This window comes from Spermophilus citellus (assembly GCF_964194105.1).
Source record: "Spermophilus citellus genome assembly, chromosome: 4".
In the NCBI taxonomy this organism is placed as follows: domain Eukaryota; kingdom Metazoa; phylum Chordata; class Mammalia; order Rodentia; family Sciuridae; genus Spermophilus; species Spermophilus citellus.
Genome location: NC_138185.1, coordinates 115,641,808 through 115,667,562, shown reverse-complemented (window position 1 = coordinate 115,667,562; position 25,755 = coordinate 115,641,808). Strand labels below are relative to the sequence as shown.

At 50.6% G+C, this 25,755-nt stretch overlaps 1 protein-coding gene across 2 annotated transcripts in view; it reads right to left on the bottom strand.

The window, feature by feature from the left end:
- The window catches only part of IGDCC3 (immunoglobulin superfamily DCC subclass member 3), a 40,858-nt gene extending 17,144 nt beyond the window's left edge, over positions 1-23,714 (bottom strand). For both annotated transcript variants that reach the window (XM_081289156.1, XM_081289157.1), the window contains exons 1-2: positions 22,728-23,714; positions 20,223-20,528 (exon numbers count right to left, since the gene is read on the bottom strand). In XM_081289156.1, the coding sequence (XP_081145282.1) occupies positions 20,223-20,528; positions 22,728-22,833 (412 nt within the window). In that variant the 5' untranslated portion in view covers positions 22,834-23,714. The remainder of the gene's footprint in view (positions 1-20,222; positions 20,529-22,727) is intronic.
- Positions 23,715-25,755: the final 2,041 nt, after the last annotated feature.

Here is a 25,755-nt window from a genome sequence, read left to right as displayed (position 1 = left end):
CAGTAACATGGCTGTGAAAAACAGCCAGGGCTGCTGGGGATGTGGCTCAAGCGGTAGCTCGCTCACCTGGCATGCGTGTGGCCCAGGTTCGATCCTCAGCACCACATACAAACAAAGATGTTGTGTCCGCCGAGAACTAAAAAATAAATATTAAAAATTCTCTCTCTCTCTCTCTCTCTCTCTTAAAAAAAAAGAAAAAGAAAAAGAGTATTTTATAAAAAAAAAAAAAAACAGTCCTGGAAATCCAGGTAGTCAAAAAAATTATGTACAGGGCTGGGGATGTGGCTCAAGCGGTAGCGAGCTCGCCTGGCATGCGTGCGGCCCGGGTTCGATCCTCAGCACCACATACCAACAAAGATGTTGTGTCTGCCGAAAACTAAAAAATAAATATTAAAATTCTCTCTCTCTCTCTCCCTCTCTCTCTCTCTCTCTTAAAAAAAAAAAAAAATTATGTACATTGTTGTAACCCTGCGAGGGAAACCTAGCTCTTTTAAGGCTCAGAGCGATTAGGTAACTGGCCCAAGGTCACTGACTTCAAAATCCAATGCCTGCCTCCCAGCTCCTGACAGATGATGCCCACAGACACTCGCACAGGAAAACACAGGCACCCAACAGCCGAGAGAGCCTGGCTGCACCCATTACTTCTCCCATTCAGAGACACCCATTACACAGCAGGCTTCACTTTAATTGCCCCAGGATTTGGTGATTTTATAGAGTGTAACTAACACAGATAAGCACCAAGATAAGGTGCTGTTATTTCCCCACTAAAGTTCCCTGTTCCCACATATTTCCTAAATTTTGTTGACACAGGTAAAGAGTCGGGATGCTTGTGGCAGGGTAGTTCTTCTCTGGACAGGTCACAGACACCTTGCTTCTGCTGTCTTCTCTGCCTGAAATTCTTTTGCTCCTTTCTCTAAAAGCACCTCCCATCTTGCCCATCTCCCAATGGTTACAGAATTAATTCCTAACTCTGTGTTGCAGACAGCCCTCTCCTAGCCATTATAAGATTATAGAAGTGTATTTCTGCCCTCCACGAAATCTGAGCTGCAGGGCCATTTCCATAGGCCAGCCTGTTGGGTGCACAAAATAGAGAAGTTATTTATTTTCTTGGTTTGGGGAGCAGGGAGGCAAGGGTTTGAGAAAGACCAGTGGCTTCTGTGGGATAAAGATGTGGCCGTGAGACTGACCCAGCTCTTTTAACAACTGGATGTGTGATCCTGGTAAAGTCAAAGTCTATTTCTGGGCCTTGGTTTCCTAATCTGTAAAATGGGGAAGTTGGATGGGTGGGATCTAGCTGGAACCTTTAAGATACTCTGTTTCCAAGTGCCAGACAATGGTGCACAGTTAGGGCTTGGGAGTCTCTCTCCACCCTGGATTGAAAATGTCCAGGCCCAGCAGAGCCCCTCTCCACAGACTGCACGTCTCTGCAAGCATCAGGGTCACCAATCTTCCTTATGTAAACCTGCCCAGTCCCACAATATCCTTAACTTCCGTTGTTCTGGTCAGGACACCGGATCTCCCTTGCCTCCCGGAAGGGCGTCTGGTTAGGGGGCCCAGGCTGGAGCTATTAAGTAAATTGCTTTCACATGACCAGGAGGACAGCTCAACAAAAACAGATACTTCCCCAAAATTTCCAGAGCCATATATTAGGATTTGTAGGGATTAATAGCACAAAGGTTAGCTAATGAAAAGGCAAGCTGGGATCCTGCCTGGCTGTGTCACAGGCCATGTGACTTTTCAATTCCAACCTTGTTTTTCTCATCTGTAAAATGGAAGTGGGGCAGGATGGACAAGATAATCCCTAAGGTTCACACCAACATTAAGATTCTAGAACATGGGCTGGGGATATAGCTCAGTTGGTAGAGTGCTTGCCTTGCATGCTCAAGGCCCTGGGTTCTATCCCAGCACCAAAAAAAAAAAAAAAAGATTCTAGGACATGACACATGCCTGTAATCCCAGTCACTTGAGAGGCTGAGGCAGGAGGATTGCAAATTTGAGGCCAGCCTCAGGAACTTAGTGACACTCTGTCTCAAAAAAGAAAATGAAAAGCTCAATAGTAAAGTGCCCTGGGTTCAATCCCCAGTCCAAAAAAAAAAAAAAAAAAAAAAAAATCTAAAAAAACACTGCGCAAAGTGACCCTTCTTCATTCAGAAAAAGAAACTATCCTATTCTCTTATTCTCCAACTCTGAACAATCTTGCATCTGTCTCGTGACATACTGTATTTCCATGCACTCTGGTGGCCTAACACCAAACCTCAATAGATAGAGGCCTGCAGGTCCTGCACCCCAACTCTCCATAATAAGCCTTGTCTGTTTGTGGGAAGAGGGAGGCTGCATCCATGCAAGGATCATGGAGTTTCTTGGCTGGCATGGGATTGGTAACCCCCAGAAATACTTATTTGGGGAATTCCACTGCTGAGCTGCAGTGGTTGGAGGTGTCTTGAAGCCCCAAGAAACGTCTTCTGTAGAGGGGGCTCAAAAGTTTTCCCATAATTTCAAAGGAATTCGCACACCCACTGAAGTGGATTCTTTTCCTGTATCTTATTAACAGCCTTATCACCAAATATCCAAGTTACTGTTCAAAGAGCCACTGCCCCATTCTCCCCCTCTCTCAAGGCTGCCAGGTCCCCAAATCCCTTTTCCATCTGCTCTTTCCATCCCCATTGCCTTCAAGTCTATAACTCCTAACTGTTTTTGTGACAGCTTTCCTGAATATTCAATATGATATTGGCTGTCTCACTCGGAATATCGAGACTCAGGATGGCATTCAAGGCCTTCCTTATTAGGGCATTTCATTTTTCTAGCCTCAATTGCCAGCTAATTCTGTAGTCATGTGATTTGTACTTTGACCTTGTGAGATAAATTTGCCTTTCCTTGACACATCACAGGTGTTTGCCCTTACATTCCTTTGCTTCTGCTGTCCTCTCTGCCTGGAACTCTTTTGCCCCTTTCTCTACAAACACCTCCATCTTCCACATTCTTAATGGAAGAATTAATTCCTAACTGTGTGTTGGGGACAGCTCTCTCCTGGCCCTTATCAGACTACATTAGTGTCAACTGTTCACACATTTATCTGCCCACTCACCTGTAGACTATGAGTCCCCTAGGGGCAGAGAAAGACTAATTTACCTTTCTACCTCCAGCACTAAGAACAAATAACAAGCCCTCATAAACTAGTACCTGAATGCTGACTTTAATAGCCATATGAGTCTGGGTCAGTCATTACCCATAGTCTTTTTCCACCCAAGTCCTCACCCCTGCACAAAATTCCAAGGCCACCCTCCAGCAAGTTCCTTCCTCCACCTTAGTCTCAGTTTCTTCAATGGAAAAGGAGTTGGACGGGGTCCCGGTTCTCAAACTTGGCGGTGGATTGGCATAATCTACAGTGCTGCCTAGTAATGCAGATTTCTGGACCCCACTGCCAGAGATTCAGATTCGGGGTTCCGGTGTGGTGCCCAGGAATCTGTTTCTGTTACCTTCAGGGAGGTGACTGAGATACGTGAACCGGGAACCCTGGCCTGGAAAGTTCTTGAGAATCCCGACGAGGGCAGATTCTCAGCCCAGCCGCACAATTCTTGCTGGAGGCCGCTGGTCCGGGCTGACTCCAGCACCGAGGCGGGGCGCAGTGCGGGCAGAGGGTGGCGGCGAAGCGCGCGGTCGCGCCGCCCCCGCGGGGCCCCAGTCGAGGCATTCGGTGGCGGGGGGGGGGGGTCAGGGCCGGAGCCTGGGGCCCTGAGAGCCGCGCTCGCTCGGCGGCAGGAGTAAGTGGGACCATCTGCTCCACTCCTCAGAGGTCAGCGCTTTGTGTCAAGCTCCCATCCCCCTCGCTGCTCTCCCTCCTTCCCCGCTTTGCCCTTTGACTCCCGGGACTCAAAAGAGAAAAGCACTTGAGGTCCTGATGGAAGTGGGAGAGGGACGGGGAGCGACGCCAGCGCCTCGGCTCCGGGCCCCAGCGTTGCGGGCCTTCCCGGGCCGGGAGCGCGGCCGGCGGCGGCAGGGCGCTGGGCGAAGGCTGGGTCCCTTCCCAGCGGCCAAGGGCAGGGGCGACGGGCCGCTCCCGCGGGAGGCACGGCCGGTTCCCACAGCCGGCAGTGCCCGCCGGGCCCCTTTGAAGTGGCCGCAGCTGCACACCCCGCCCCGCGGCTGATCCCTGCCGACGCGGGCGTCCTCGCCCCCCCGCATAGCAATAGTGTCCGCGCTGAATGGCGCTGGCTAATTACCTCGCTCGCACCACCGCGGGTGAATGAGAGAATCCGGCATTGTGCACGGCGAATGGAGAAAATAAGACAGCCATTGTCCTCGAACGCCAAACGAGGGTTTGATGTCGCTGGGGCGAGCGAGGCACCATTTCCCGCCACCCCCTCCCCCAGCCGTTCAAATTCCCCAGCTGGGCCTGGCCCCCGGCGGAGTCCGCCTCGGCCGGGGAAACTGAGGCAGCAGATCCAGGCTCCCCGAGGAAAGGCAGGTGGACGCATGCTGCCAGGGGCTCTCCAGACCACTGGGCTCCTCACCCAGCATTTTCCACCTGCAGAGTCTTAGGGGCACCTGCTCCGGTCGCCCAATCCGTCCTTCACTCCGAAAAACAGGCAGGGCCTGCATTCAACCGCCTAATTAGATTTCGTTGGGAACGCATGAAACAATTGGACAGTCAGTGGGGAGCTTATACACCTTAGTGCCCAGCTGTGTGCCACCAAGTGAAAGCACTGGAGAAGTTCTGAGAATGACGGCAGAGATTGAGAGGAGGGAAGAAAAGACTCTGAGCCTGGGCTCAGAGAGAAAAAAGGGGAGTCCTGCAAAGCCAGACCTCAGAATTTGGATTTAATACTCCAAGCACTGAGGTAGTAGCCTTGATCCAAGAAGGGCCCCAGGAGAGTGATGGGCTGATAAGTAAGATTGGAGTTCCAACCACAGCCAGGTGAAAACAGATTTCCTCATTAGAAACCAGATGAGCCTGCCGCATTTGTTTTCCTCACCTACAAGGATAGGAGGTGGCTCAGCTAAGAAAGCCGTCAGAACTAGAGGGAACTGATGCAGATGGGCAGGCTGAGGACAGCACTGTGTGCATTTAAGAGGTTCCCTGTGCTGCATCAGGCTGCATCTCCACCAAGAAAAGGTGGCTTCTGGGGAGGGGGTTGGGGAGGTTACTTCCTTCCAGATCTGTAAGTGTCTTTCTGTCCCTCAGAGTACTGAATGCAGAGGTAGATAAGAAGAGGACAGATGCTCTTTGACACTTGTTAATTTGAGAACTCATCTACTTTAATATCCCTCACTTCTGTATATTCTTTTTCTGGAAACACGGACTTCCTAATTCCTTCTGATGGGCTTTAGACTATGTATGTTCCAATGTTCTATCAGGTTTCTCAAATGATAAAAAGGTGTATTCTGTGTCTCAGATCCACAGTAATCTGTTGGGTTAAACCAGTAGCCCTTAGCAATATCTATTTGGCTCATTTCATAAGCTCTTTCTGAGGTTGCTATATTTGCTAATGTCCACATAATCATAACTAGATTGTAAGTCCTTTGTAGGCAGCCCACAACCAAATCCTTAAACATGAGTGTCCATCTACCTACCCATTTCTTTGAGAATAAAATTAAAGAATGGCACAACATTCACTGAAGGACTAACAAATTCCTCCTTGCTCTGACCAGCTGTGTTTAATATTACCAAGTACCAGTTGTAACAATAAAACATGAAAAGTGTGCTAAGTATGAGCTAGGCACAGTGGCTCGGAAGGCTTAAACAGGAGGATCACAAGCTGGAGGCCAGCCTCAGCAACTCAGTGAGACCCTGTCTCTAATAAAATATAAAAAAGGGCTGGGGATGTGGCTCAGTGGTTCAGGGCCCCATTTTTTTTAATAAAAAAATAAAATAAAAAGGATTGGGGATGTAGTTTTGTGGTAAAGTGCCCATGGATTCAATCTTCAATACAAATAAATAAGTAAATATAAATAAAAATATAAATTAAAAGGGCTGGGAATGTAACTCACTGGTAGAGTGTCCCTGGGTTCAATTCCTAGTACTGAGAAAAATTTAATCATAGCTCATTGTTTTCTTGACTCAATCCTGAATCCAGGTTTCATCTACCCCTAGTCACAACCCCAGATGTGATCATAATGTTTTTTTCTCTATAACTCTCTCAACTAAACCTTTATCATAGTCATATTTCTTGGTTCTAGGACCTTAAGCCCACCTGACATCATAGCACCTGCTGCTGAGCTACTCCCAGCTGGTCTGCCCATGCTGGGGTTGGTCAGTTTAGAGAACTCCAGAACAAAACAAAGAGATGAGAGCAGAGCTGCTGAGGATGGGTGGTGGCAGGAAGCCCACCAATCTTTGCCTGCCTTTGACACCTGAGCCCCCTCCACAGACCCAGGGATTGTATGGAATGATGCTTAGAATCCCCTTTTTCTACAGGGAAAAAGGAGTTATCCAAGGAAACAACAGGTAGTTAGTAGCAGATCAAAACCGGATGCATTCTGCTTTGGAAGATGGACCATTATTCAAAAAGCAAGAAGAGCCTCCAGGTCCAAATTAGGGACTCAATACTTTTAACTGAAAAGGATTTCTAACTGAAGCCTGTTTCTCCTCACAGCTCTTCTTTGCCCAAACTTAAGCTCATGAGAAACTTTTTAAAAAATGCTCTGCAGGTGAGTATTCTGATAGGGAGATAATGAGCATAATAATGACAGTGTGTTTCCCCCTCCCCTTATCCATTTCCATAGCAGCACACACTCCCCAGATGCTTTGTTCTCAGTATGGTTATGACTTTTGCAGATAGCAGGAAGGCAGGCATGGACATGTGGGGATAGGCGCAAGAAATTGGAGGGAAGAGGGATGCTTCTCAGTGTGAAATCTGGCTCTTTTGGGGGTGAGGCCAGTGCTCTGGCATCCTGAAAATCTCTCCAGTTTCCTGGGAGGGTCATCTACCCTGAGATGACCAAGTATCTCTCCTGGGGCAGCAGACTGAGATCTGGACCCATCAGGCCAAGCCCTCTCTACTCAGCACTTGGGAGTGGCACCAATGAGTTTGGCTAATCTCTTTCCTCTCCCAGGCGGCCAGTAGCTGGACCTTAGAAGAAGGGTGTTTAAAGGAAGAGAACAGAATAGGAACACGAGGGTGTCTTTTAAGACCAGAAGAGGCTGGGATGGGGGCTCAGGGTATGAATCGATACAGACAGATGGATGAGAGTCTTTCATCCCCTTTGAGTCAAGAGCAGCCATACGGGTCAGTCTGGACTCCTGATCATAGAGACTCAGACGTTGGCTGAAATTGACCTAGGTGAAGCCATTCCTAGAAGCTCTTGGGAGCAATACCCACACCTCCAGGCTGTTGAGGTGTAAGGGGTGAGTGCCTTCAGCAGCAGAAAGATGTCCCTGTCCCCTGTCATAACCTTACGGGTTTCATTCTCACCCTCATTAGGCACTAACTTCAGCCAAGCCCTAAGGATGCAGAGAGGAGTAAGTCCTCCCAGCCAGGAGCTAGCGACCAGGGGAGGGACGTGTTCTTTACTCCTTTTTTTTTTTTTTTTTTAAGAGAGAGTGAGAGAGGAGAGAGAGGAGAGAGAGAGAGAGAGAGAGAGAGAGAGAGAGAGAGAGAGAGAGAATTTTTGATATTTATTTTTTAGTTTTCGGCGGACACAACATCTTTGTTTGTATGTGGTGCTGAGGATCGAACCCGGGCCGCACGCATGCCAGGCGAGCGCGCTACCGCTTGAGCCACATCCCCAGCCCCCCAGCCCTGTTCTTTACTCCTTGTCCTAGGATGGACCCTATCTTCTGATCTTCCATGTTCCCCAAAAGCAAAGCTGGGCATATAGCCCGATGGGTCCTTCCAGAATTGATGTGAAAAAAGCAATATCACTTTATTCACTGAAAGCCTCGGTCCCATCAACATCACACCAGCTTGATTGTACAGATCTTGATTTTGTCACAGTTTGATGGGAAATTACTGATTTGAGAAGTGAAGTTGGAAACAGAGGAGGGGGGCAGGAATATTAAACAGACTGGATCTTAGGCTCATTCCATGGAATATCATTATTGGTGATCTGAGGTGACAGAATCTAGAATATTCTGCTGGGAATGGTGACACATATTTGCAATCCTAGCCACTCAGGAGGCTAAAGCAGAATTGCAAGTTCAAAGCCAGCCTTGGCAAATTAGTGAGGCCTTAACCATTTCAAAATTAAAGGGGGGCAGTGCTGGGGATGTGGCTCAGTGGCTAAGTGGGTTCAATCCCTGGTACTCCCCCCAAAAAGAATCTAGAATATTCTAATCTAATCTGAAAGTGAGAGTGAATTAGAAGGGGCTTCTCTAGGGTGTTAGAGGATTGGAACACAATTTGAAAAGACTTCAACAAATTAAGGTGAAAATAAATGTCACAAAAAGAGGGTGACATTCCATATACTGGGGGGTAAAGAGGCAAACAAAAAAAATCAAAAAAGAAGGCAAGGAAAAATTACACCAGATTTGAAGGTAGCAGAAAAAAGATCCAGAATGGTTGTTTATCACTGGGTTTCAATTCTCTAAGGTCCTAGTCAGCTCTGGCTCTGAAATTAGAGCCTAAATCCCATTTGGCCAATCAACACACTGAAGAGAGCAGCTGGACCTTTTCTGTCACAGCTCTGTGTACCTAGAACTTGGGACAAGGCCTTCTCTCTGGGCCTCAGTTTCCGTAACAGTGATATAAGAAGCATGGGTTAGACAGGAGGCTGGAAGAGAGAGAGCAGGGTCTAGGTGAATCAGCAAAGGGGTAGGGGGTGGCCCTGTCCATTCCCATAAACACTGGGCTGGGAGCACTCAAAGGCGTTATCAGGGAGTGACAGGTGACAAGTTCCTACCCCTGTGCTTAAGTCAGCCATCCTATAGCCTGAGAGCCTCTCTGATTCCTCCCTCCAAGAGCTGGCCTGTTTCATGGTTTGCCCATAAATTTTGTCTAGCCCTTACCCCGTTTTCAGAAATAGGTGGCCTATATGCCAAGTTAGCTGGGGAAAGGGGACGGGAACCTGAGGCCTTCATTCTCCTACATTATTCTTCCTTCCAGACCAGTTTCAGGCTCCAAGGTTGGGTGGGGGTCAAGTTCCTGAGTTAACCAGGTGAGATGATGGCAGTAGGAGGGGAGTAGGAGCAGGAGACCCGGGAAACAAGGACACTCACATTCGCTCACACTAGGTTCTTATTCACACCTACACAGACATACTCTGCCATCAGGGGGTTAACTGTCTACACAGAATCTCTTCCTAAACTCAAGTGGGAGGGGGGTAGGTTGGGAGAGGGACATGGATGGGTTCTTGGCAGAGAGGGTCACAAGCGCAGGCCCATGCCCCAGGAATTATAAACCTCCCAAAACTATGAGCCTTCAGGCTGGGGAGAGGGGATGAGTGTAAAGATGAAGTGGGCATCAGTGCTATCCCCTGGATCCCAAGAAGGTCTGGCTTGGTGTTCACTGGAAGTCATGGTCTCCTATTTCTGGCTCTCACCCAGAGACCCAATGGCTACCCTGTTTCAGGTGCCCCCTGCTATATCTACCCCACGCTCCTCTCTGGTAAAGGACCCCATCCTGTGCTGGGGCACAGCTGACCCCTCCTTGCTGGGCTACTTGGGTTTCCAGGAAGGCAGCTGCCTAACCCACTGTTCAATGAAGTCAGGCCTACAGGGGACCCACCACAGACCCCTCCCCAAGTTAATGTTGGTGGGGAGTAGGGGATGGGGGGATCATCTCTTAGCTTCCACAGAAGGCAGAGACATGACCTGGGGAGCAGGTAACATAACTCTAGGAGGCCTTGGCCACCTTGCCCTGAGGTCTATGTCTGTGGCCTAGGCCCTGGGACAGGACAAGGACAATCATCAGTCTCAGCTCCTCCAGGCTGATTATGGCTCTTCCCTACCACCCTCCCTCCCACTCTCCCCCTCCTGCCAGGACCCCTGGGGAGAAGGCACTTCTTGAGCCATGCCTGTTCCTCTCCTGTGATTTGTTCTGAATTTTCAAACAAAGAGTAATTATGACAGATGTGGAGCAATCAGCATCATTATGCGGGAAAACAAGAAAGGGAAAGGGAGCTAGGGGACCTCACGGGGGAGGGGAATTTGTCTTCCCTCCTCAGGAAGAAGGAATCCCACCTCCACCTCCAGCAGCCCCAGCAACCTCCCAGCTTCCCTTACTGTCAGGAACCTGTGCCGCCTGGCTCTGTCCACCTCTCAGGTAGGGCAGGACTTCTCTCCAAGGGGCACCCAGGCCTCCCTGGTACACCCAGCAGTGGCTGAGGTTGGGGGAGTGATCCCACCTCCACCAGGGTTCTATTCTCTGTTCCCCACACTCTCCCACCCCTGCCTGCCTGCCAGGTGTCCTGCTGTGCTCTCAGGCAATAATACAGATGTTCTCAAGGAATATGCACTCCTCCCAAGACACTCAGGTCAGTAAACGTCAGGCCTGACAGGGATGGGTTGAAATTTCACCCTCCCTACTTAACAGAGTCCCCCTGGGCATGTTGATCATTTTGAACTTCCCCTTACTCATCTGTAAAATAGGACTAGTAATACTTATTAGTGGAATTTTTGTGCAAATTAAGCAAATGAACACAGAGAGGGCTTAGGACAGTGCAGCCCCATGACTATATCTGCTACCATCGCCTGGGTCAACTGAGTGCCAGAATACGGACAGTCCTCAGTACCTGGTGGACTTCGGAGAGCCAGAGGCCCTCTGCAATCTGCCATGGCTGCCAGGAGTCCACAGCCAAGGCTTATTGGCCAACCCACACTCAGAACCACAACCACAAAGCCCAGTTAGGGCAGCGCAAAAGAAAAACCCAGACAAGTCAGGAGTTGGCTGCTGGCCTGTAATCCAGCCACTCAGGAAGCTGAGGCAGGGCCGGGAGAGGTGGCGCAGGCCTGTCATCCCAGCAGCAGGGAAGGCTGAGGCTAGAGGATCATAAGTTCAAAGCCAGCCTCAGTAATTTAGTGAGGCCCTGAGCATCTAAGTGGAACCCTGTCTCTAAATAAAATATAAAAAATGGTTGGGGATAGGGCTCAGTAGTTAAGCACCCTGGGTTCAATCCCCAGTACCAAAAAAAAAAAAAAAAGCTAAATAAAGCAGGAGGATCACAAGTACAAGGCGAGCCTGGGCAGCTTAGAGACCCTGTTTCAAAACAAAAATTTAAAAAGGGTTGAGGATGTAGCTTAGTGGTAAAGCGCACTGGGATTCAATCCCCAGAATATCAGAGGAAAAAAAAAAAAGAAAGAAAGAAAAATATAAATGAGCATGTCAGCCCATAAAAAGAGAGGGGGCACATAAAAAGAGTGACCCCCACTTTCTGAACCAGAGGGCAGTGAGGTACTGGGGAAGGCCAGAATTCAGAGCTCCCATAAACCGGAGGGGACTCCCTTATCTGCCCAGGCTGGTGGCCTGACCTATCCTTGGGCATGTTACGCCCTCCAGGCCTCAGTTTTCAAGTCTGTAAAATGAGAAGGGTGAACTTGACATGCTCCTGAGTTTCTCCTGCAGATCTGATCCTGCACACTGGAGACCACTGAGGCCCTAAGTAGGCTGGGGATTTTAGGATTCTTTTGCTGCAGCCTGCAACCCCATGAAGGGACTAGGACTTGGCTATCTCTCACGGTGGTCTGTCCCCTCCTCTTCATTTAGGTGGTCTGGTCTTCATCTGTCCACCCCAAGTCCCCAGGGCCTCTTAACAGTCCCCCCTCCATCACATTCCAGTGGCCTTGGGGGCAGCAGCCAGACCAGAAAGTCCAGTTCCTGTCCATTATCACCGCTCACATCTCCCTGCAACCCAACACCAGCATTCCAGAGAGCAGCCCCGGCCGCCCCCACCCCCATGGTCAGTGTCAGTGTCCAGGCGAGGCTCAGAGACAGGCCCCAGCCAGGGTCCAGGGTTCTCAGATTCCTCTCAGAGAAGGTCTGCCTCCAGGGAGGCTCTGACTGGGGGAGACTGTGGACCAATTCTTTGGGGTTCTTCTTTGAACCTCATCCTCCTGGTCTCTCTTCTTGCTCTCCTGCAGGGGCTTTGGCTCCTAACGGAAAGATGTGGGAATGCCCACAATGGGGAAAGGCAGGAGGAAGGACAGACCGAGACCGGTAATGCAAGAAAGAGGAGCAGGAGAACAGGAGAGGGCAGGAGACTGGGACTAGGGACATTATTGACCACAGGGGGAGGCAGAGGTGGGACAGTATGTGGGGAGCACCAAAGACAGGAATCCTGAAACAAGACCCAGAGAGGAGTTGGAGAAGGGCAGGTGGGAGACGCTGGCTTGTGAGCCTCTACATCAAACCTTCTTCCCTGCCTGAACCAGGGAGCCTGTGTGCCAGCCCCACCCCCACCTCCCTCTTCAGGCCTCCTCAGCAACCCCCCTCCGCCTTCTCCACTCCCAGCATCCAGTGTCCAGGCACTCCTCCTCAGAAAGTCCACAGAGGTCCCCCACCCCCTACAACCACGGGCAGCAGCAGTAACCAAGGGTTGGCATGTCTTAGAACAGGGTGAACAAAGCTGGTGTAGGAGAGCAAGAAGAGGTTCTGGAGGTCCAGCAGCACAGGCCAGCAGGCTCACTGAGATGGCAGCCAGATTTGGGGCACCTTCCTCATGAAGAAGAAGGCCTACATTGCAAGGGGTGCTCCTGGGCCCATAATGTAAGCCCAGGCCATCCCCCAATGGCTTGGTGCTTGGTGTCTCCTCTCTCTTTTCAGCTGACTGGGAAATGATCAGTCTCTCCCAGGACCTGACCTGCTGCTTGCCCTGCGCTGGCTCTGCTCTAGCTCTCTAGCCTGGCCCCGCTGCTTACCGGATTCTCACAGGAGAACCAGCCCTAGGCCCCATGCACATATTTCAGGCACACACCTGTATGCCCAGGTACACACACACACACACACACACACACACACACACACGTCTCTGCATCCTTGTTTGGGACAAAGCTATGCCCAGAGAAACTAAGGTGCCACAGGTTAGTTACACAGACAGGCATTCTCATTGGAATTACTAAGTCCAATTTGAACAAAGCCAGCCATGAGCGATTTGATTTCCATCCTGGGGGCCCTTCTGTCCTTCTGTTCCATTCCACTGAAGGTTAGCCTTCAAGCTACTGCGCAAAAAAGTCTCTCTCTGTCTCTGTCTCTCACACACACACACACACACACACACACACACACACACACCAGCGGCAGAGACTCTGCAGAGGAGAGGGAAAGGCAATACAAGGCCAGGAGTGAAAAAGTCCTTTCTCCCTGGGGGTGGGGAGGGGACAGAGGACTAAGGGGGGCTGGGGGCCTGTTTCATTTGCAGGCTGCAAATGCCTCTCCTATTCACCGGCCCACATTCCCAGCCCGGGCGCCTGGCCGCTGACAATGCCTGGACAGGAACAGAGAAGATTTGCACATTGTGTTTAAGGGGCCAGCTGGCTGCCTGCGACAGTGGAGCCAAGGTGTGGGAACCAGAGGCTCCGGACTTCCACACTCAAGTCCTGGATGGGGTGAGGGGCAACCCTGCGTGGGGAGGGTGGGGGCCTAACTCCTCCACAGTTCAGGCCAAAGCCGCTGGCGATCCAGGCCTCTTCCAGCCAGAGCAAGGTCCAAGCAGGAGAGCCGGGACCCTTGGAGGGAGTACCAAGCAATCAACTCTGATTCACACCCCATCTGGTGAGGCAGAGTCTCGATTCCTCTGGAGATGAACACGCAGCCGTGGCCACCCCATGATCCTGCCCCCTGTGCATTGTATTCCCCGGCCCATCCTCCCTGTTCACAGCTTCTGCTCCTTTGAGCTTTGCTATCAATTACGAGGAGGGAGGGGGGTGTAGTGACAGAGAAGCAGAGAGAGGGACAGAGAGACAGACAGAGCTTTGCCCCCGAAAGGCCACATGTTCATTTAGTTTTTACCAAGCTCCACAGGCAGGGGACATGAGAAATACAAAAGAAAGAGAAGCCCTTTAGGAGCTTAAACTCTAGTTGTGAAGACAGATGGACTATCCCTCTACAAAACAGTTACTTAACAACACCCACAGCCGTAGCCCAGAGGCAGGGCTCTGAACTGTAGACTGGCCTTAGGAGGGGAAGGAGAAATTATTGTGAGCTAAATGGTCTTTGGGGAGGGCTTGGGTGTGGGAAGAAGAGGGAGAAGAATAGACTGGGAAAAGGCCCGGTGACAAAGCCTCAGAACAGAGATGGCCTTGGGCCACACCCCCATCTGACAATGAGAAAGAATGGCTCATCCAAACCACAAGGGAGTCCAGAAAGGGCCTTCCCAGCACACCTCACAGCTCTTCAGGAGGGTCAGGAGGGGTCTGTTTGTGACATGCTCCCTGGCAGGTAAAAGGACTGGACCTGTTTGCACCTGCCTGAGTGCCACGGTGTGGTACGGGCATGCTCCCCACCAGAGGCTGCCTAGGTGTGGTCACTCACCCACTGCCCCAGGGACACTGCGACTGAACCACCTGTGGCCTGCCCTAGCAGGAGTTAGATGTATGTTTGAGAGGCAGTTGGTGGAGACTTCCTGGGGCTCCCTCAGCTGAGCTTCCCTTCAGGAAGAAGAAAACCTGGGCTCCACACTCCGGGCCTGAGCCCTCAGCCTCCAGACAGAGGCCTGCACTAGGAATCACCTCCCGTCATACCCATTGCCCTGCATGGGGGCCCCCAAATACACCAAGCCTTCATTCCCAGTCACTACAGCCTGTGACCTGACCCCAGGTCCTGCCCCAGTGGAAAGGGGATCCAGAGGGGCTGGTTCACAGGGCTTTCCTCAGACACACTGAGAATGAAGAAGTAGGGGCCGAGGCCTTGGGAGCCGAGGTCTGAGGAGACAGGTAACACTGAGGTGGAGAGAACAGGGACCTGGAATTGGCCTTTCTCCCTCTCACCACACCCCACTGCCTCCTGCAAGGAGTCTGGTCACCAGGGGCCTTCCTGGGAATCACCCCACAACTAAAGGAGCCCAGACCTTAACCCTTTTCATTTGTTATCTGTCAGAATAATAATAGTTAATATTATTGGTTCCTTAATCATCATTTAGGAACACTGCCTATGGCCCTGTGCTAAGTTCTTCAAGTGCATTATCCACCTAGTTCCATGACATTCCCCTCTGGTAAGTATTATACTTCCTGCCCCCTTTCTCAGTACTGGAGATGAAATCTCAGGGTGCTCTACCACTGAGCTACACTACACCCCTAGCCCTTTTTATTTTTTGAGAGAGGGTCTACATTGCTAAGGCTGGCCTTGAACTTGCAATCCTCCTGACTCAGCCTCCTGAGTTGCTGAGATTACAGGCATGTGCTACTGTCTACAGTGATACTTCCCCCATTTTAAAGATGAGGAAACAGAGGTTCAGGAGGGTTGATTGACTTGCCCAAGGTCCTACAGCTAGTAGGTGGTGGAGCCAAGGCCCAAGTCCACCAAGCAAGGTCTATTTGCTGCCTTAACTCACATTCAAAACTACTGCTGGGGATGAGTGCAGTGGTGCATGCCTGTAATCCCAATGGCTCAGGATGCTGAGGCAGGAGGATCCCAACTTCAAGACCAGCATGGGCTACTTATTGAGGCTCTCTCTCAAAATTTAGAAAATAAATAAAGGGACTGGGAATGTTCTTAGTGGTAAAATGCTAGGTTCAATCCCCAGGATCAAAACGCTCTAGCTGCTCACCGAGAATCCAGCTAGCATTGAAACGGGCCAGACCTCATCCTAAATTAGTGGGCAATACCTGCCACTAACAATACTTACTGGGCTTTTCCAGATGCCAAGCCCTGTGCCAAGTGCTTTGTTTTCATCATCTCATTTATTCCTCCCACAGCTCTGACAGACTGGTGATTATGCCCATTTTTTAGACAAGTGCACAGAGGCTCAAGAAAGTTGAGTAACTCATGTTAAACGCAATTGCTTGGGTCTGGCAGTACAGTCCTAGTTCTGTGGACTTCATTATGCTGCCCATAGGCCCCAAAATCAGAGATTATGCCAACAGAATAGGCACCCCTATAGTACCTGGGCACTCAGATATGACCTGTGGCCAACAGCATCAGCAACACCTGGGTTCTGGTTAGACACAGAAATCTGGGCCTTGGCCCAGACCTCCAAATTTGAAATCAACTCTTAGCAAGACCCCTAGGTGAGCTGGGTACAGTGGCACGTGCCTGTAATCCCAGTACTCAGGAGGCAGGAGGATCACAAGTTTGAGGCCAGTCTTGGCAACTTACCAAGACCCTGTCTCAAAATAAAATTTAAAAAGGACTGGAGGTGTGGCCCAGCGGGGAGCCTTGCTTAAATGAGTCCCAGAGTCAGTTTGGTTTGGGGAACCCTGCACTGGAGCATAGGGCTCTTGACTCCAGCTCCCCAGAGGCCAAGAGGTGAGGGGCAGGGGCTGAGGGATCCTGCCTAAGGACCGAAGCGGGGCTAGGATGGGCCCCCATTATCCCTGCTCCTTGCAGCTGGCCCTTCCCTCTTTGGAGTCCTCCAGGGAGTCAGTGCTTGTGTCCAGATGGTCTCCTAGGCCTGCTCAGCTTCAGTTCACACTCTGAGACCTGGGAGAATCCCTGACCTTCCCAGGAGAGGTTGAAACAGAACAAGAAGCACCCCAGCTCCAACAACTCCACAGCCCAATGGAGTACGCCCTAAAGGAATCCCAGCAAGGGAGAAGCTGGGGCTGGGAGCGGAGCCCAGCAGTTTGCTTCCACTGCATTTAACCTCCGCGGGCAGCAAGATTTTATTCAAAACTTTTGCCAGTGACACTGCCTTTAAATGAAGAAAGAAGCACTGGCTCTGACCACTGAGTGGCTCCCGTGTGCCAGGCAACATGTGGGATAAGCTGGTCCTCATGACCCTCCTATAGGTTACGATTATACCCACCTGTCACAGGTAAGGAAACTGGGCCAAGGGAACATGAACTTGTCCAGGTCTCACTGTTAACAAGTCTCAGTTTTAATCCTCAAACTATTAGCACATGGAACTGCAACGCAGAGAGCCCACGAGTCCTGGGGACACGAATAGTTTCAGGAGCCTGGGCCATTGTATCGGAAAAGGGAAGAACTTGAAATTGAATTCCCAAGGAATTAGTCTGCAATGTAGACCACCTTGGTCAGGCCATCTTTCAAGGACAGCATTTGAGCTCATGGAATGGAAAGTGGTCCATTCCCAGTCATGGTCCTCTGGCTCAGGGCCCAAATGTCCCAGCTGACCTGCACATAGAACTGGATGCCCACGTGCCTCACTGTGCCTGGGAGGACAGCTTGTCTGTGAGTGGTACTGAGCATGCTCCTTCCCATCAGCCCCATGGAGCAGGCAGGAAAAGCAGGGGGCTGAGGAGGCTCCTAACACCTTTTCAGAAAGCCACCCTCCCAGGTCACACAACATCTGTAGTGCCAGCGGGCAAATGGGCAGGAGGTGATTACCAAGGAGGAAACCCAGGCGGCTAATCAGCTTTGAAGCTTTCTAGGAACACCAGCCCATGAAGTAAGAAAAGGGATCCAGCCACCCAATTGCTTGGCATCCAAGCATTTCCCTATGGGGCCATACCCTTGTCGGGAAGAGGCCATGTCAGACTGCCACTGCTTAGGGGCAAACCCTTCAGCTGTCTCCAGGACCCCCAAGGATTATCCAGGCTGACCCCACTCACATCTTAATTCCTTATACTGTTAGGGTTAAAGGAAACCAAACCAAACATCTTGAAGGTATTACCATTTATAGGGAAACATATTTGCAGGCTGAGGTTAAAGCTCAGTGGTAGAGCGCTTGCCTAGCAGGTGCAAGGCCCGGGATCAATCCCCAGTACCAAAAAAAAAAAAAAAAAAAAAAAAAAAAAACAAGAGTTTCTCCCCTTTCCCCTGTCTTTTCTCCCCTCCCTCAAAACCCCTGGGGATTTATTTCCCAGGACCCCAGGCTGATGATGCAGAGATTCCACAGGGCCTCTGTCCCTCAGCACCAACACAGGCCTGGCAGGATGTGGACAGCATCTCCCTGAGGAGTCTCATTTCTCCCACCCTCAGTCTTCCCTGAGTTCCTACCCTCTGTCCACTATATCTTCCACACACCCAGCCATCTGCTCCCAGGCTCCAGCCACCCTCCCCTGTACTGCCAGGAGAGCTTGGATGAGGGGTGGCTGAGCCAGAAGTGATTCTGTCTCAAAGTCCAGGGCTGCCTCCCAGCGAGCTCCATATGGGGGCCTGGATCAGCCTTCCTTAGAACAAAGGGGCATCTTAAGCCCAGCGAGAGGGCTCCTGCCTTGAACAATTCATCACTCACCAACCGTTCAGAGCAACTGTGCAAATGCCCTCAGAGCTGGGAAGAAAACTTGTCGGGCGCTGGGCCAGGGAAAAGGCAGAGTGCCACAGGAGGTAAATGGAGGCAGAGAGTTCAGGCCGCCTAGAGCGCAGTCCTGGCTCTTCTGCTTAGAAGAATGTCACTAAACCCCTGCTAAGGTTTAGTTTTCTCATCTGTGAAAGGGAAACGATGATGGCCTATCTCCCAGGGTCCTGGTGATGACTCAGTGAGTTAATCCACCAGGGTGCCTGGCATGCAGCAAGTACTCACTAAGCCATAGCTACAGATTATTACCAATGAATGCCAAAACAGCCTCTCCAAGGGACAGCCACCTCCCCAAAGTATAGATGTATGAAATAGAGAACATTTTTTACTTGCCAAAACTTTTGTCCTGTGTCAAGAGCAGTGCTTCTCAACCATGACCCCCCCATGGGTGTCCTCAGCTTGCTGCCTCCCCAAGATGCATCACTAATTTTGGTTTACCAACACACTCCGGATGTGCATAGCACAGCATGAATCAAACACAACAATAATAATAGCAGAATTTTCAGGACAGAGCAGCTAAAGTACAACTATTATTCTTATCACCACAACAATTGATGATCCATCAGGGCCAGCAAAGCACAGTTCTAGAGCTGAAATACCTTGTCTGGCCTTTTCTCTCCCATTCAAAAAAGCTCATTAGCATAAAGATGGATGCTATCAATGAGATAAACCTTAAATATATATAAAAATAAAATTTGGTACTGGGGATTGAACTCAGGGACACTCAACCACTGAGTCACATCCCGGCCCTATTTTTGTATTTTATTTAGAGACAGGGTCTCACTGAGTTGCTTAGCACTGTGCCATTGCTGAGGCTGGCTTTGAACTTGGGATCCTACTGCCTTAGCCTCCCAAGCCACTGTGATTACCGGTGTGCTCAACTGCCCCCAGTCACATATTTTTTTTTAAATATATTTTTTAGTTGTAGATGGACATAGTACCTTTACTTTATTTATTTATTTTTATGTGTGCTGAGGATCAAACCCAGTGTTTCACATGTGCTAGGTGAGCACTCTATCACTGAGCCACAACTCCAGCCCCTACCACATATTTTTTTATTGATTTATTTTTCTTGTGGTATTGGGAATTGAACCCAGGGCCTCAGGCTTGTTAGGCAAATGCTCTGCCATTGAGCTGTATCCCCAACCTACCATATACTTTTAAAATAAGTTTGGTGACAAGCTTCAGCACTCCACTGCTTATATAGAGAGGTCTTATACTACCCAAAAGGTTCTAAAGTCAGCACATAATTTAAAATATATATGCAGCCAGGGCTGGGGTTGTGGCTCAAAGGAAGAGTACTCATCTAGCATGCATGAGGCACTGTGTTCGATCCTCAGCACCACAAAAAAAAAAAAAAAAAAAAAAAAATTAAAAAAATAAAGGTATTGTGTCCACTTACAACTAAAAAATAAATGTTTAAAAAAATGCATGTAGGGGGCTGGAGATATAGCTCAGTTGGTAGAGTGCTTGCCTCGCATGTACAAGGCCATGGGTTCAATCCCCAGCACCAGACACACGCACACACACACATACACACACATACCAAAAAAAAAAAAAATGCATGTAGCACAAAAATTTCTTACATCACTCACAAATAAGGCATTATTTACATAAGAAACATATTCAATGGACCAAGATGCTTGAAGTACCACAGACATACGCAGCTAAGACAAGCTGGTCCAAGACTAAAGCCCAAGAATCCTCACCCCCACACCGGGAGTGTTTGGCTACATTCTTGTGCATTCAACATTCCAATCCATTAAAGGAGCACATGATACAATTTATCACCCCAATTCATGCCATGCACCTCTTAACTGACCCATGCTGGGAAATTAGTTCTCCAGAACATTGCAAGAGATGGCACTTCCTCCCTGCCCCCAGGTGACCCTGGATTACCAATCTGACTTACACAAAAGGAAACGGGCACTTACTTGCAGCCTGGATTCGAGCCTTCCGGCTGACCACCAGTCCAAAGCGGTTCTGAGCCACACACTCATAGTCACCCTCATCTGAAGGGCTGCCTCCCCGCTCCAGCCTGAAGTGATGGATCAGTAAGGACCCATTGGCCAGCAAGGAAGAGTGGGTACTCTCAGCAAGCTCCACCCCATTCTTCCTCCAGGTTATTCGCACTGGAGGGGTCCCCTCCACTTTGCAGCCCAGCACTACAGGCTGCCCTGGGACAGCAACATCATCACTGGGCTCCACAGCAAATGCCAGTTCTGCAGAGTGGCCAAGACCTGCATCAGGGAAGGGGAGATGAGAGGAAAAGGAGACCTTAGTGTAAAATCCACACACTGGGATTTCCAGTTCCCTGGGCCTAGCATCCCATTCCCATGTTTCAGTCATGTTAATAGAAATCCCTGTTATATACCGAACCTTATGCATTGCAAAGTACCATCCCAAGCAGTATTTTCTTAATCACAGACCACCTCAGAAAGATGAGTATTATTTGTACCATTTCCTCTTTCACCAAAAAAGAAACTAAAGCCCAAATATGTTAAGGGACTTGCCCAGGGTTTCACAGTTAGTAGCTACAAATCTGTGATTCAAGACTGATTCCAACACAACTGCTGCCCTTCTGGGGTCACCCTGAATAAGCACTGAAGTCTCACAGATTTCAGGAGGTGATCTTAGGTGAAAGGATCAATTTGTCCTGGCTTCTCACTTCTCATCTGTTTGAATTAGGGAACAACAATGTAGCTTGTGTCATAGGGTTGTTTGACATGATTTACAAACTCAGTGGCACTATGGAAATTTAAAAGTTCTAAAGAAATGGAATGAGATAGTAATAAATCATGCAAAATCATCAGAGGCCTGGTTCAATGCCTGGCATTGGGAGCAGGAGGTGGGGGCCCATTACCCAGGGTACAGGCTAGGCTGTGGCCTGTAGACCCCTTCCCTCCCTGCTCTGGGTGTTGGTCCAGTGGCCTTTGTTATAAGGAGAGATGAGATGTCGCAAGCACCAACTAAGATTCCCAACACTTAGCAGGACAGGGACCTAGAGCCTTTTACTCTTGCAGAAGAAAAGAAATGAGCTGGGAAAAGAGGAGGGAAAAGAAGAGGCTGATCTGGAAATCAGAAGCCCTACAGGAGGAACAAGCATCCCAGGCACGATGCCAAGTCACCAAGTTCTCCAGCAGGCAACTTACCAGACCTGTAACAACTTCACTCCAGGAGGAATGAACCCACCTGGTCTGAATGGGCAGCCACAAATTCCTGCTCACATTTCCAGGGAAATAGTGATCCTGAAACTGGCCCAGCCCAACAGACCAGGGCCCTCCCCTCTAGGGGATATCGGGAAGTGGGTGAGGAGAAAGGAGTGCAGGAATGCTGGGGATATCCCAGACCCCCCAGGGATATGTGAGGTTTTAAGGCATTTGAGGATCATACTCCAAACCCTCACCATCCTCCCCATATTCAGAGTTTTAGTTGCCTCAGTCCCTAATTCAACCCGGGTATAGCCAACCGGCAGGCTAAAGTTTCTCCCTGATGTGAACGCAATATTCTGCTTGTTAGAAGGGAAGAAGAGAGAAAATAGTCCAAATGTGTGTCTGCTGAGAATTTGGAGTGGGAGAGGAAGGGACTTGATTGGCATCCCTCTCCCATTTGATGGGCCCCTTACAGTCACCAAGGGAACAGGGTGCTGGTGATGCAGCTCAGGGCAGCAAAGCCGGACAGCGCCGCGAGCCCAGGGACAGGGTCTCTCTACGAGTACACTCTCTGGGGAAGGGCGCGGCACGTGGGCATCCGATGGCTGGCTCTGGCTCTCAGAAGGTTCTCCTCTCGTCCTTCTCTCCTGGGCTCTCTCCTGGCTCGCTCTCTCCCCACACGCCGCCCCCCAGAATCTTCCTCCTCCTCTTCCTCAATCTGTCCTGAGCACTCCCTGCCCCAGTCTCAACTCCAAATCCGGGATGTGCCCTCTCAGTCCCGCGCAGTGGACTGGGATCCGGCCTCCGCCCCGCGGTCTACTGTCTCCTGCCTCTGTCGGTCGCTTCGGGCGACTCAGGGTCCACGGCTAGGCTACAAGCATCCCAGTTCGCCCCCCTCGGCTGGGACTCAGCCATGCAGTCTCCTCTGGCTGGTTTCTGTATCCCCAACGCCAGCCCGCTCCCCTCCCCTAGCTCCGGTTTCGCCACCCTCCTGGCCACTCGGTCCGAGATCGGGGTCCTGTCCTGCGTCCCGGAGCAGTAGCGGACCGAGCCCGGGAATCTCTCCTGGTGCCCCCTTCTTAGCACCCCGCTTCAGTCTTAGGCAGCCCCGCCTCGGTTTCTCTCTCGGTCCCTCTCCATTCTGTCCCGCTCGGTCCCTCCTGAGCCAGGTCTGCCCGCAGGTCCGCGCCGCACTCCCGGGGTCCGCCCCTCGCGCCGGCTTACTCCCCTCCGGTCCAGCCCTGGGCTCTGTCCGCAGCCGCAGGGGTTGAGGGCGCCCTCGCTCACCCTCGCTTGGCGCGGGCAGCAGTAGCGGCAGCAGCAGCAATAGCAGGAGCCGGGGCCAGTGCGGCGCGGGCGGGCGGCGCGGGGACGCGGTGCGCGGCGCAGCCATGGGGCTCTCGGTCCGCTGGGCTCGGCGACGCGCAGCTCCCGGGCCTCTCGCGGCTCACAGCGTCCCGCGGGGCCGGCGCCGGGGCCGGGGCCGGGGCTCTGGCCGGGGCCGAGCCCGGGCGGCGGGGGGCTGGGGCCGCATGCCTGCCTAGGAACGCGGGGGGCGCAGAGGGAGCTCCGCTTGCGCCATCTTGCACCCACTCCGGCGATCTGTCAGCCTCGCCCGGGGTGCGCGCTCCGCACTCGCACCGCCCGCGCCCGCCCCGCCCTCCTCCTCTGCCCGCCGCCCCCCTTCTCTCCCCTCCGGGTCCCCTCCCCCAGCCCCCTCTCCCCGGAGGCCGGGTCTGGGGAACAAAAGAGCCGGCGAGCGCTTTAAGCGGCCGGACATTCCCGGCTGCGCGGCGGACGCGCCCCCTGCGCTTTGAACTGTGGCTGGAGCGGCCGGCGCCGTCTCGGGCTGTAGCCCTGTGTCCCCTCGTGGCCCGCCAGTCCCGGACTTGAGCGTCTGGAGAAGTATAGACCCAGCGGACTGTGGAACACGTCAGGGCTGAGAAGAAACACGCAAAGCTGCGGGATTTACTCTGACCCACTCTTTCTGCTGCGCCCTCCTCCAATGTATCCAAGACTTTATTTTAGGGCTAATTCCCTAGAAGCTACTCAAAGTTGTCAGAGACTGAGAATTCCGTGGGCACCTGGTCTTTCCGCTCAAACTCAAAGCATAGGTCGTTCTGCCGCAAGACTGGCTTTCCTAGACTGAGGAGTTAAGGCAACTCCTCAATCTTGGGTAGATTGCCTGAGAAGAGCAGACCCAACAGGATCCACCCCACTTTTGCCTGCTGCCTGGCCCAGGAAATCACTCACTGAGCTTGTCTGAAAGGTGAAGATAACCATATCTCTCCTACACGACCCAGGAGACCTTTAAATGGCACAGGCCTGGACAAATGATTTAGTAACTGGGAAAGCACACTGAAAATTAAAATTGTCAATAACATCTATGTGCCACACAGATTCTGATGTTTTCGTGTCAGAAAACATAAGAGGATGGGGCTGGGGATGTGGCTCAAGCGGTAGCGCGCTCGCCTGGCATGCGTGCGGCCCAGGTTCGATCCTCAGCACCACATAACCAACAAAGATGTTGTGTCCACCGAGAACTAAAAAATAAATATTAAAAAATTCTCTCTCTCTCTCTCCCCCTCCCTCCCTCCCTCCTCTCTCACTCTCTCTAAAAAAAAAAAAAAAAAAACAAAAAAAAAAAAACAAAAAAAAAAAAACCAAAAACATAAGAGGATAACAAAGATGCCTATGAGAATGTTACAGAAGGCAAGCATGTCTCTTAGGGCAAATGTATTCTTGCTAGCCCTGGAGCTCTGGCTTCACTCGGTTATTTGCTCCTCTGCCATTAGATTGGCAGTGCTGGGAATTGAACCCAGTGCCTTATACTTACTAGGCAAGTGCTCTACCACTGAGCCACAAACCCAGCCCCTTTTATTTTATTTTGAGATACAGTCCCATTAACTTGTTCCGAGTGGCTTCAAACTTGCAATCCTCCTGCCTTGGCATGGTGAGTAGCTGAGATTACAGGTGTGCATCATTGTGCAAGCCTTAAGTCTGTCTTTTGATATTAACTCTGGACCTTTGGAACTAGGAGTGTTATATAAAGTCATTTTTGGTGGTAAATGCCTGCAGAAATCAGACTGCTTTTACATGGACAAGTCTGCTAATGAGAGGGTTTGTACAGCCCAGGAACTCCTCACTCTGCAGTAGAAGCTGGAAGATGAGCCTGAGAAACAAGACTTAAGTGAGCAGTGGGAGGCGATGGAGAAATTCAAGGTCAGGGACCCAGTGTGTCATAACCCCAAATGGATTTCACTGTGAGAATTGGCAAGTGAGGCCTCTACTGGCCATAGGAAAGGTAGGGAAAGAGGGACCTCCCAGGCCTAAAGTCCTGGAACTACTCCCCTGCAGGGCTTGAATCCTCAACAACCCCTTCTTGACATGTCCTAGGCTCTGAGAGGTCAAATTGGTGTCCTGAATTGTTGTCATTTTAAATTCATCTTGACAAGTGTTTAATTCTTCTTTATCACAACGCTTGGTCTGAGAGTGATATGCAAATAATAGCTATTCTACTGCATGCAAAATGTGCAGTATCTCTCTGTATGATCTGTCAATTAACTCTGGGTCTGGCCCACCCGCCACTTTGGGGGTGGTCCTGGTCAGGACAGTCTCTGGCTCTTGGTTTCTTCCAATAGAAAAATCCATTCCTGGCTCTTTATAGAGCCTGGAGCAGCTGCCAGCTGTGATCCTGAGATGTGCGTGGGGTGTGAGTGTGGAGTTCTGGATGTCAGACTGTGTATGCACTTGAGTTAATGGACAACAGTGTGTTTGTGTAGGTGACTATGCATCTGTGAATCTGAGCTCACAGACATAATGCCCATGTGTGTGAATGTGCAGGCATCAGTAATTTTGATGACCAGCTATAAAGAATGGTTGTGGAACCCACAGCTCTTTCCTTGTACCTAAGAAAGTTCAGGAAAGTGTGTACCCAGATGCAGAGAGGTCCCCAGAGAGTTTGCATGCCATCAAAGAACACATCTTCCCTCATGGTTTCTTTGTGTGGGGAGGGGTGTTGAACACTGGGCCTTTTGAATGCTTATGAAAGGCAAGTGCTCTACCACAGAGTTATACCCCCAGCCCCTTTTCCTAAACTTAAGTCTTTTTCTTAAGTGCCTGTTGAGGGGAGGAGATGGGTTAGTTCTTTCTTGTGAACATTTTCTCTACCCTTAAAAAACCACCATTTCCTATCCTTGTAGGAAATGAACTCCCCAGGGTAGAAAAGCTGAGAGATTTCGAATCATTAGTTCCATAAAGAATAACATATGTCTGGAAAATAGTTTATTAATTCATTACGGGGGTAGATACATGA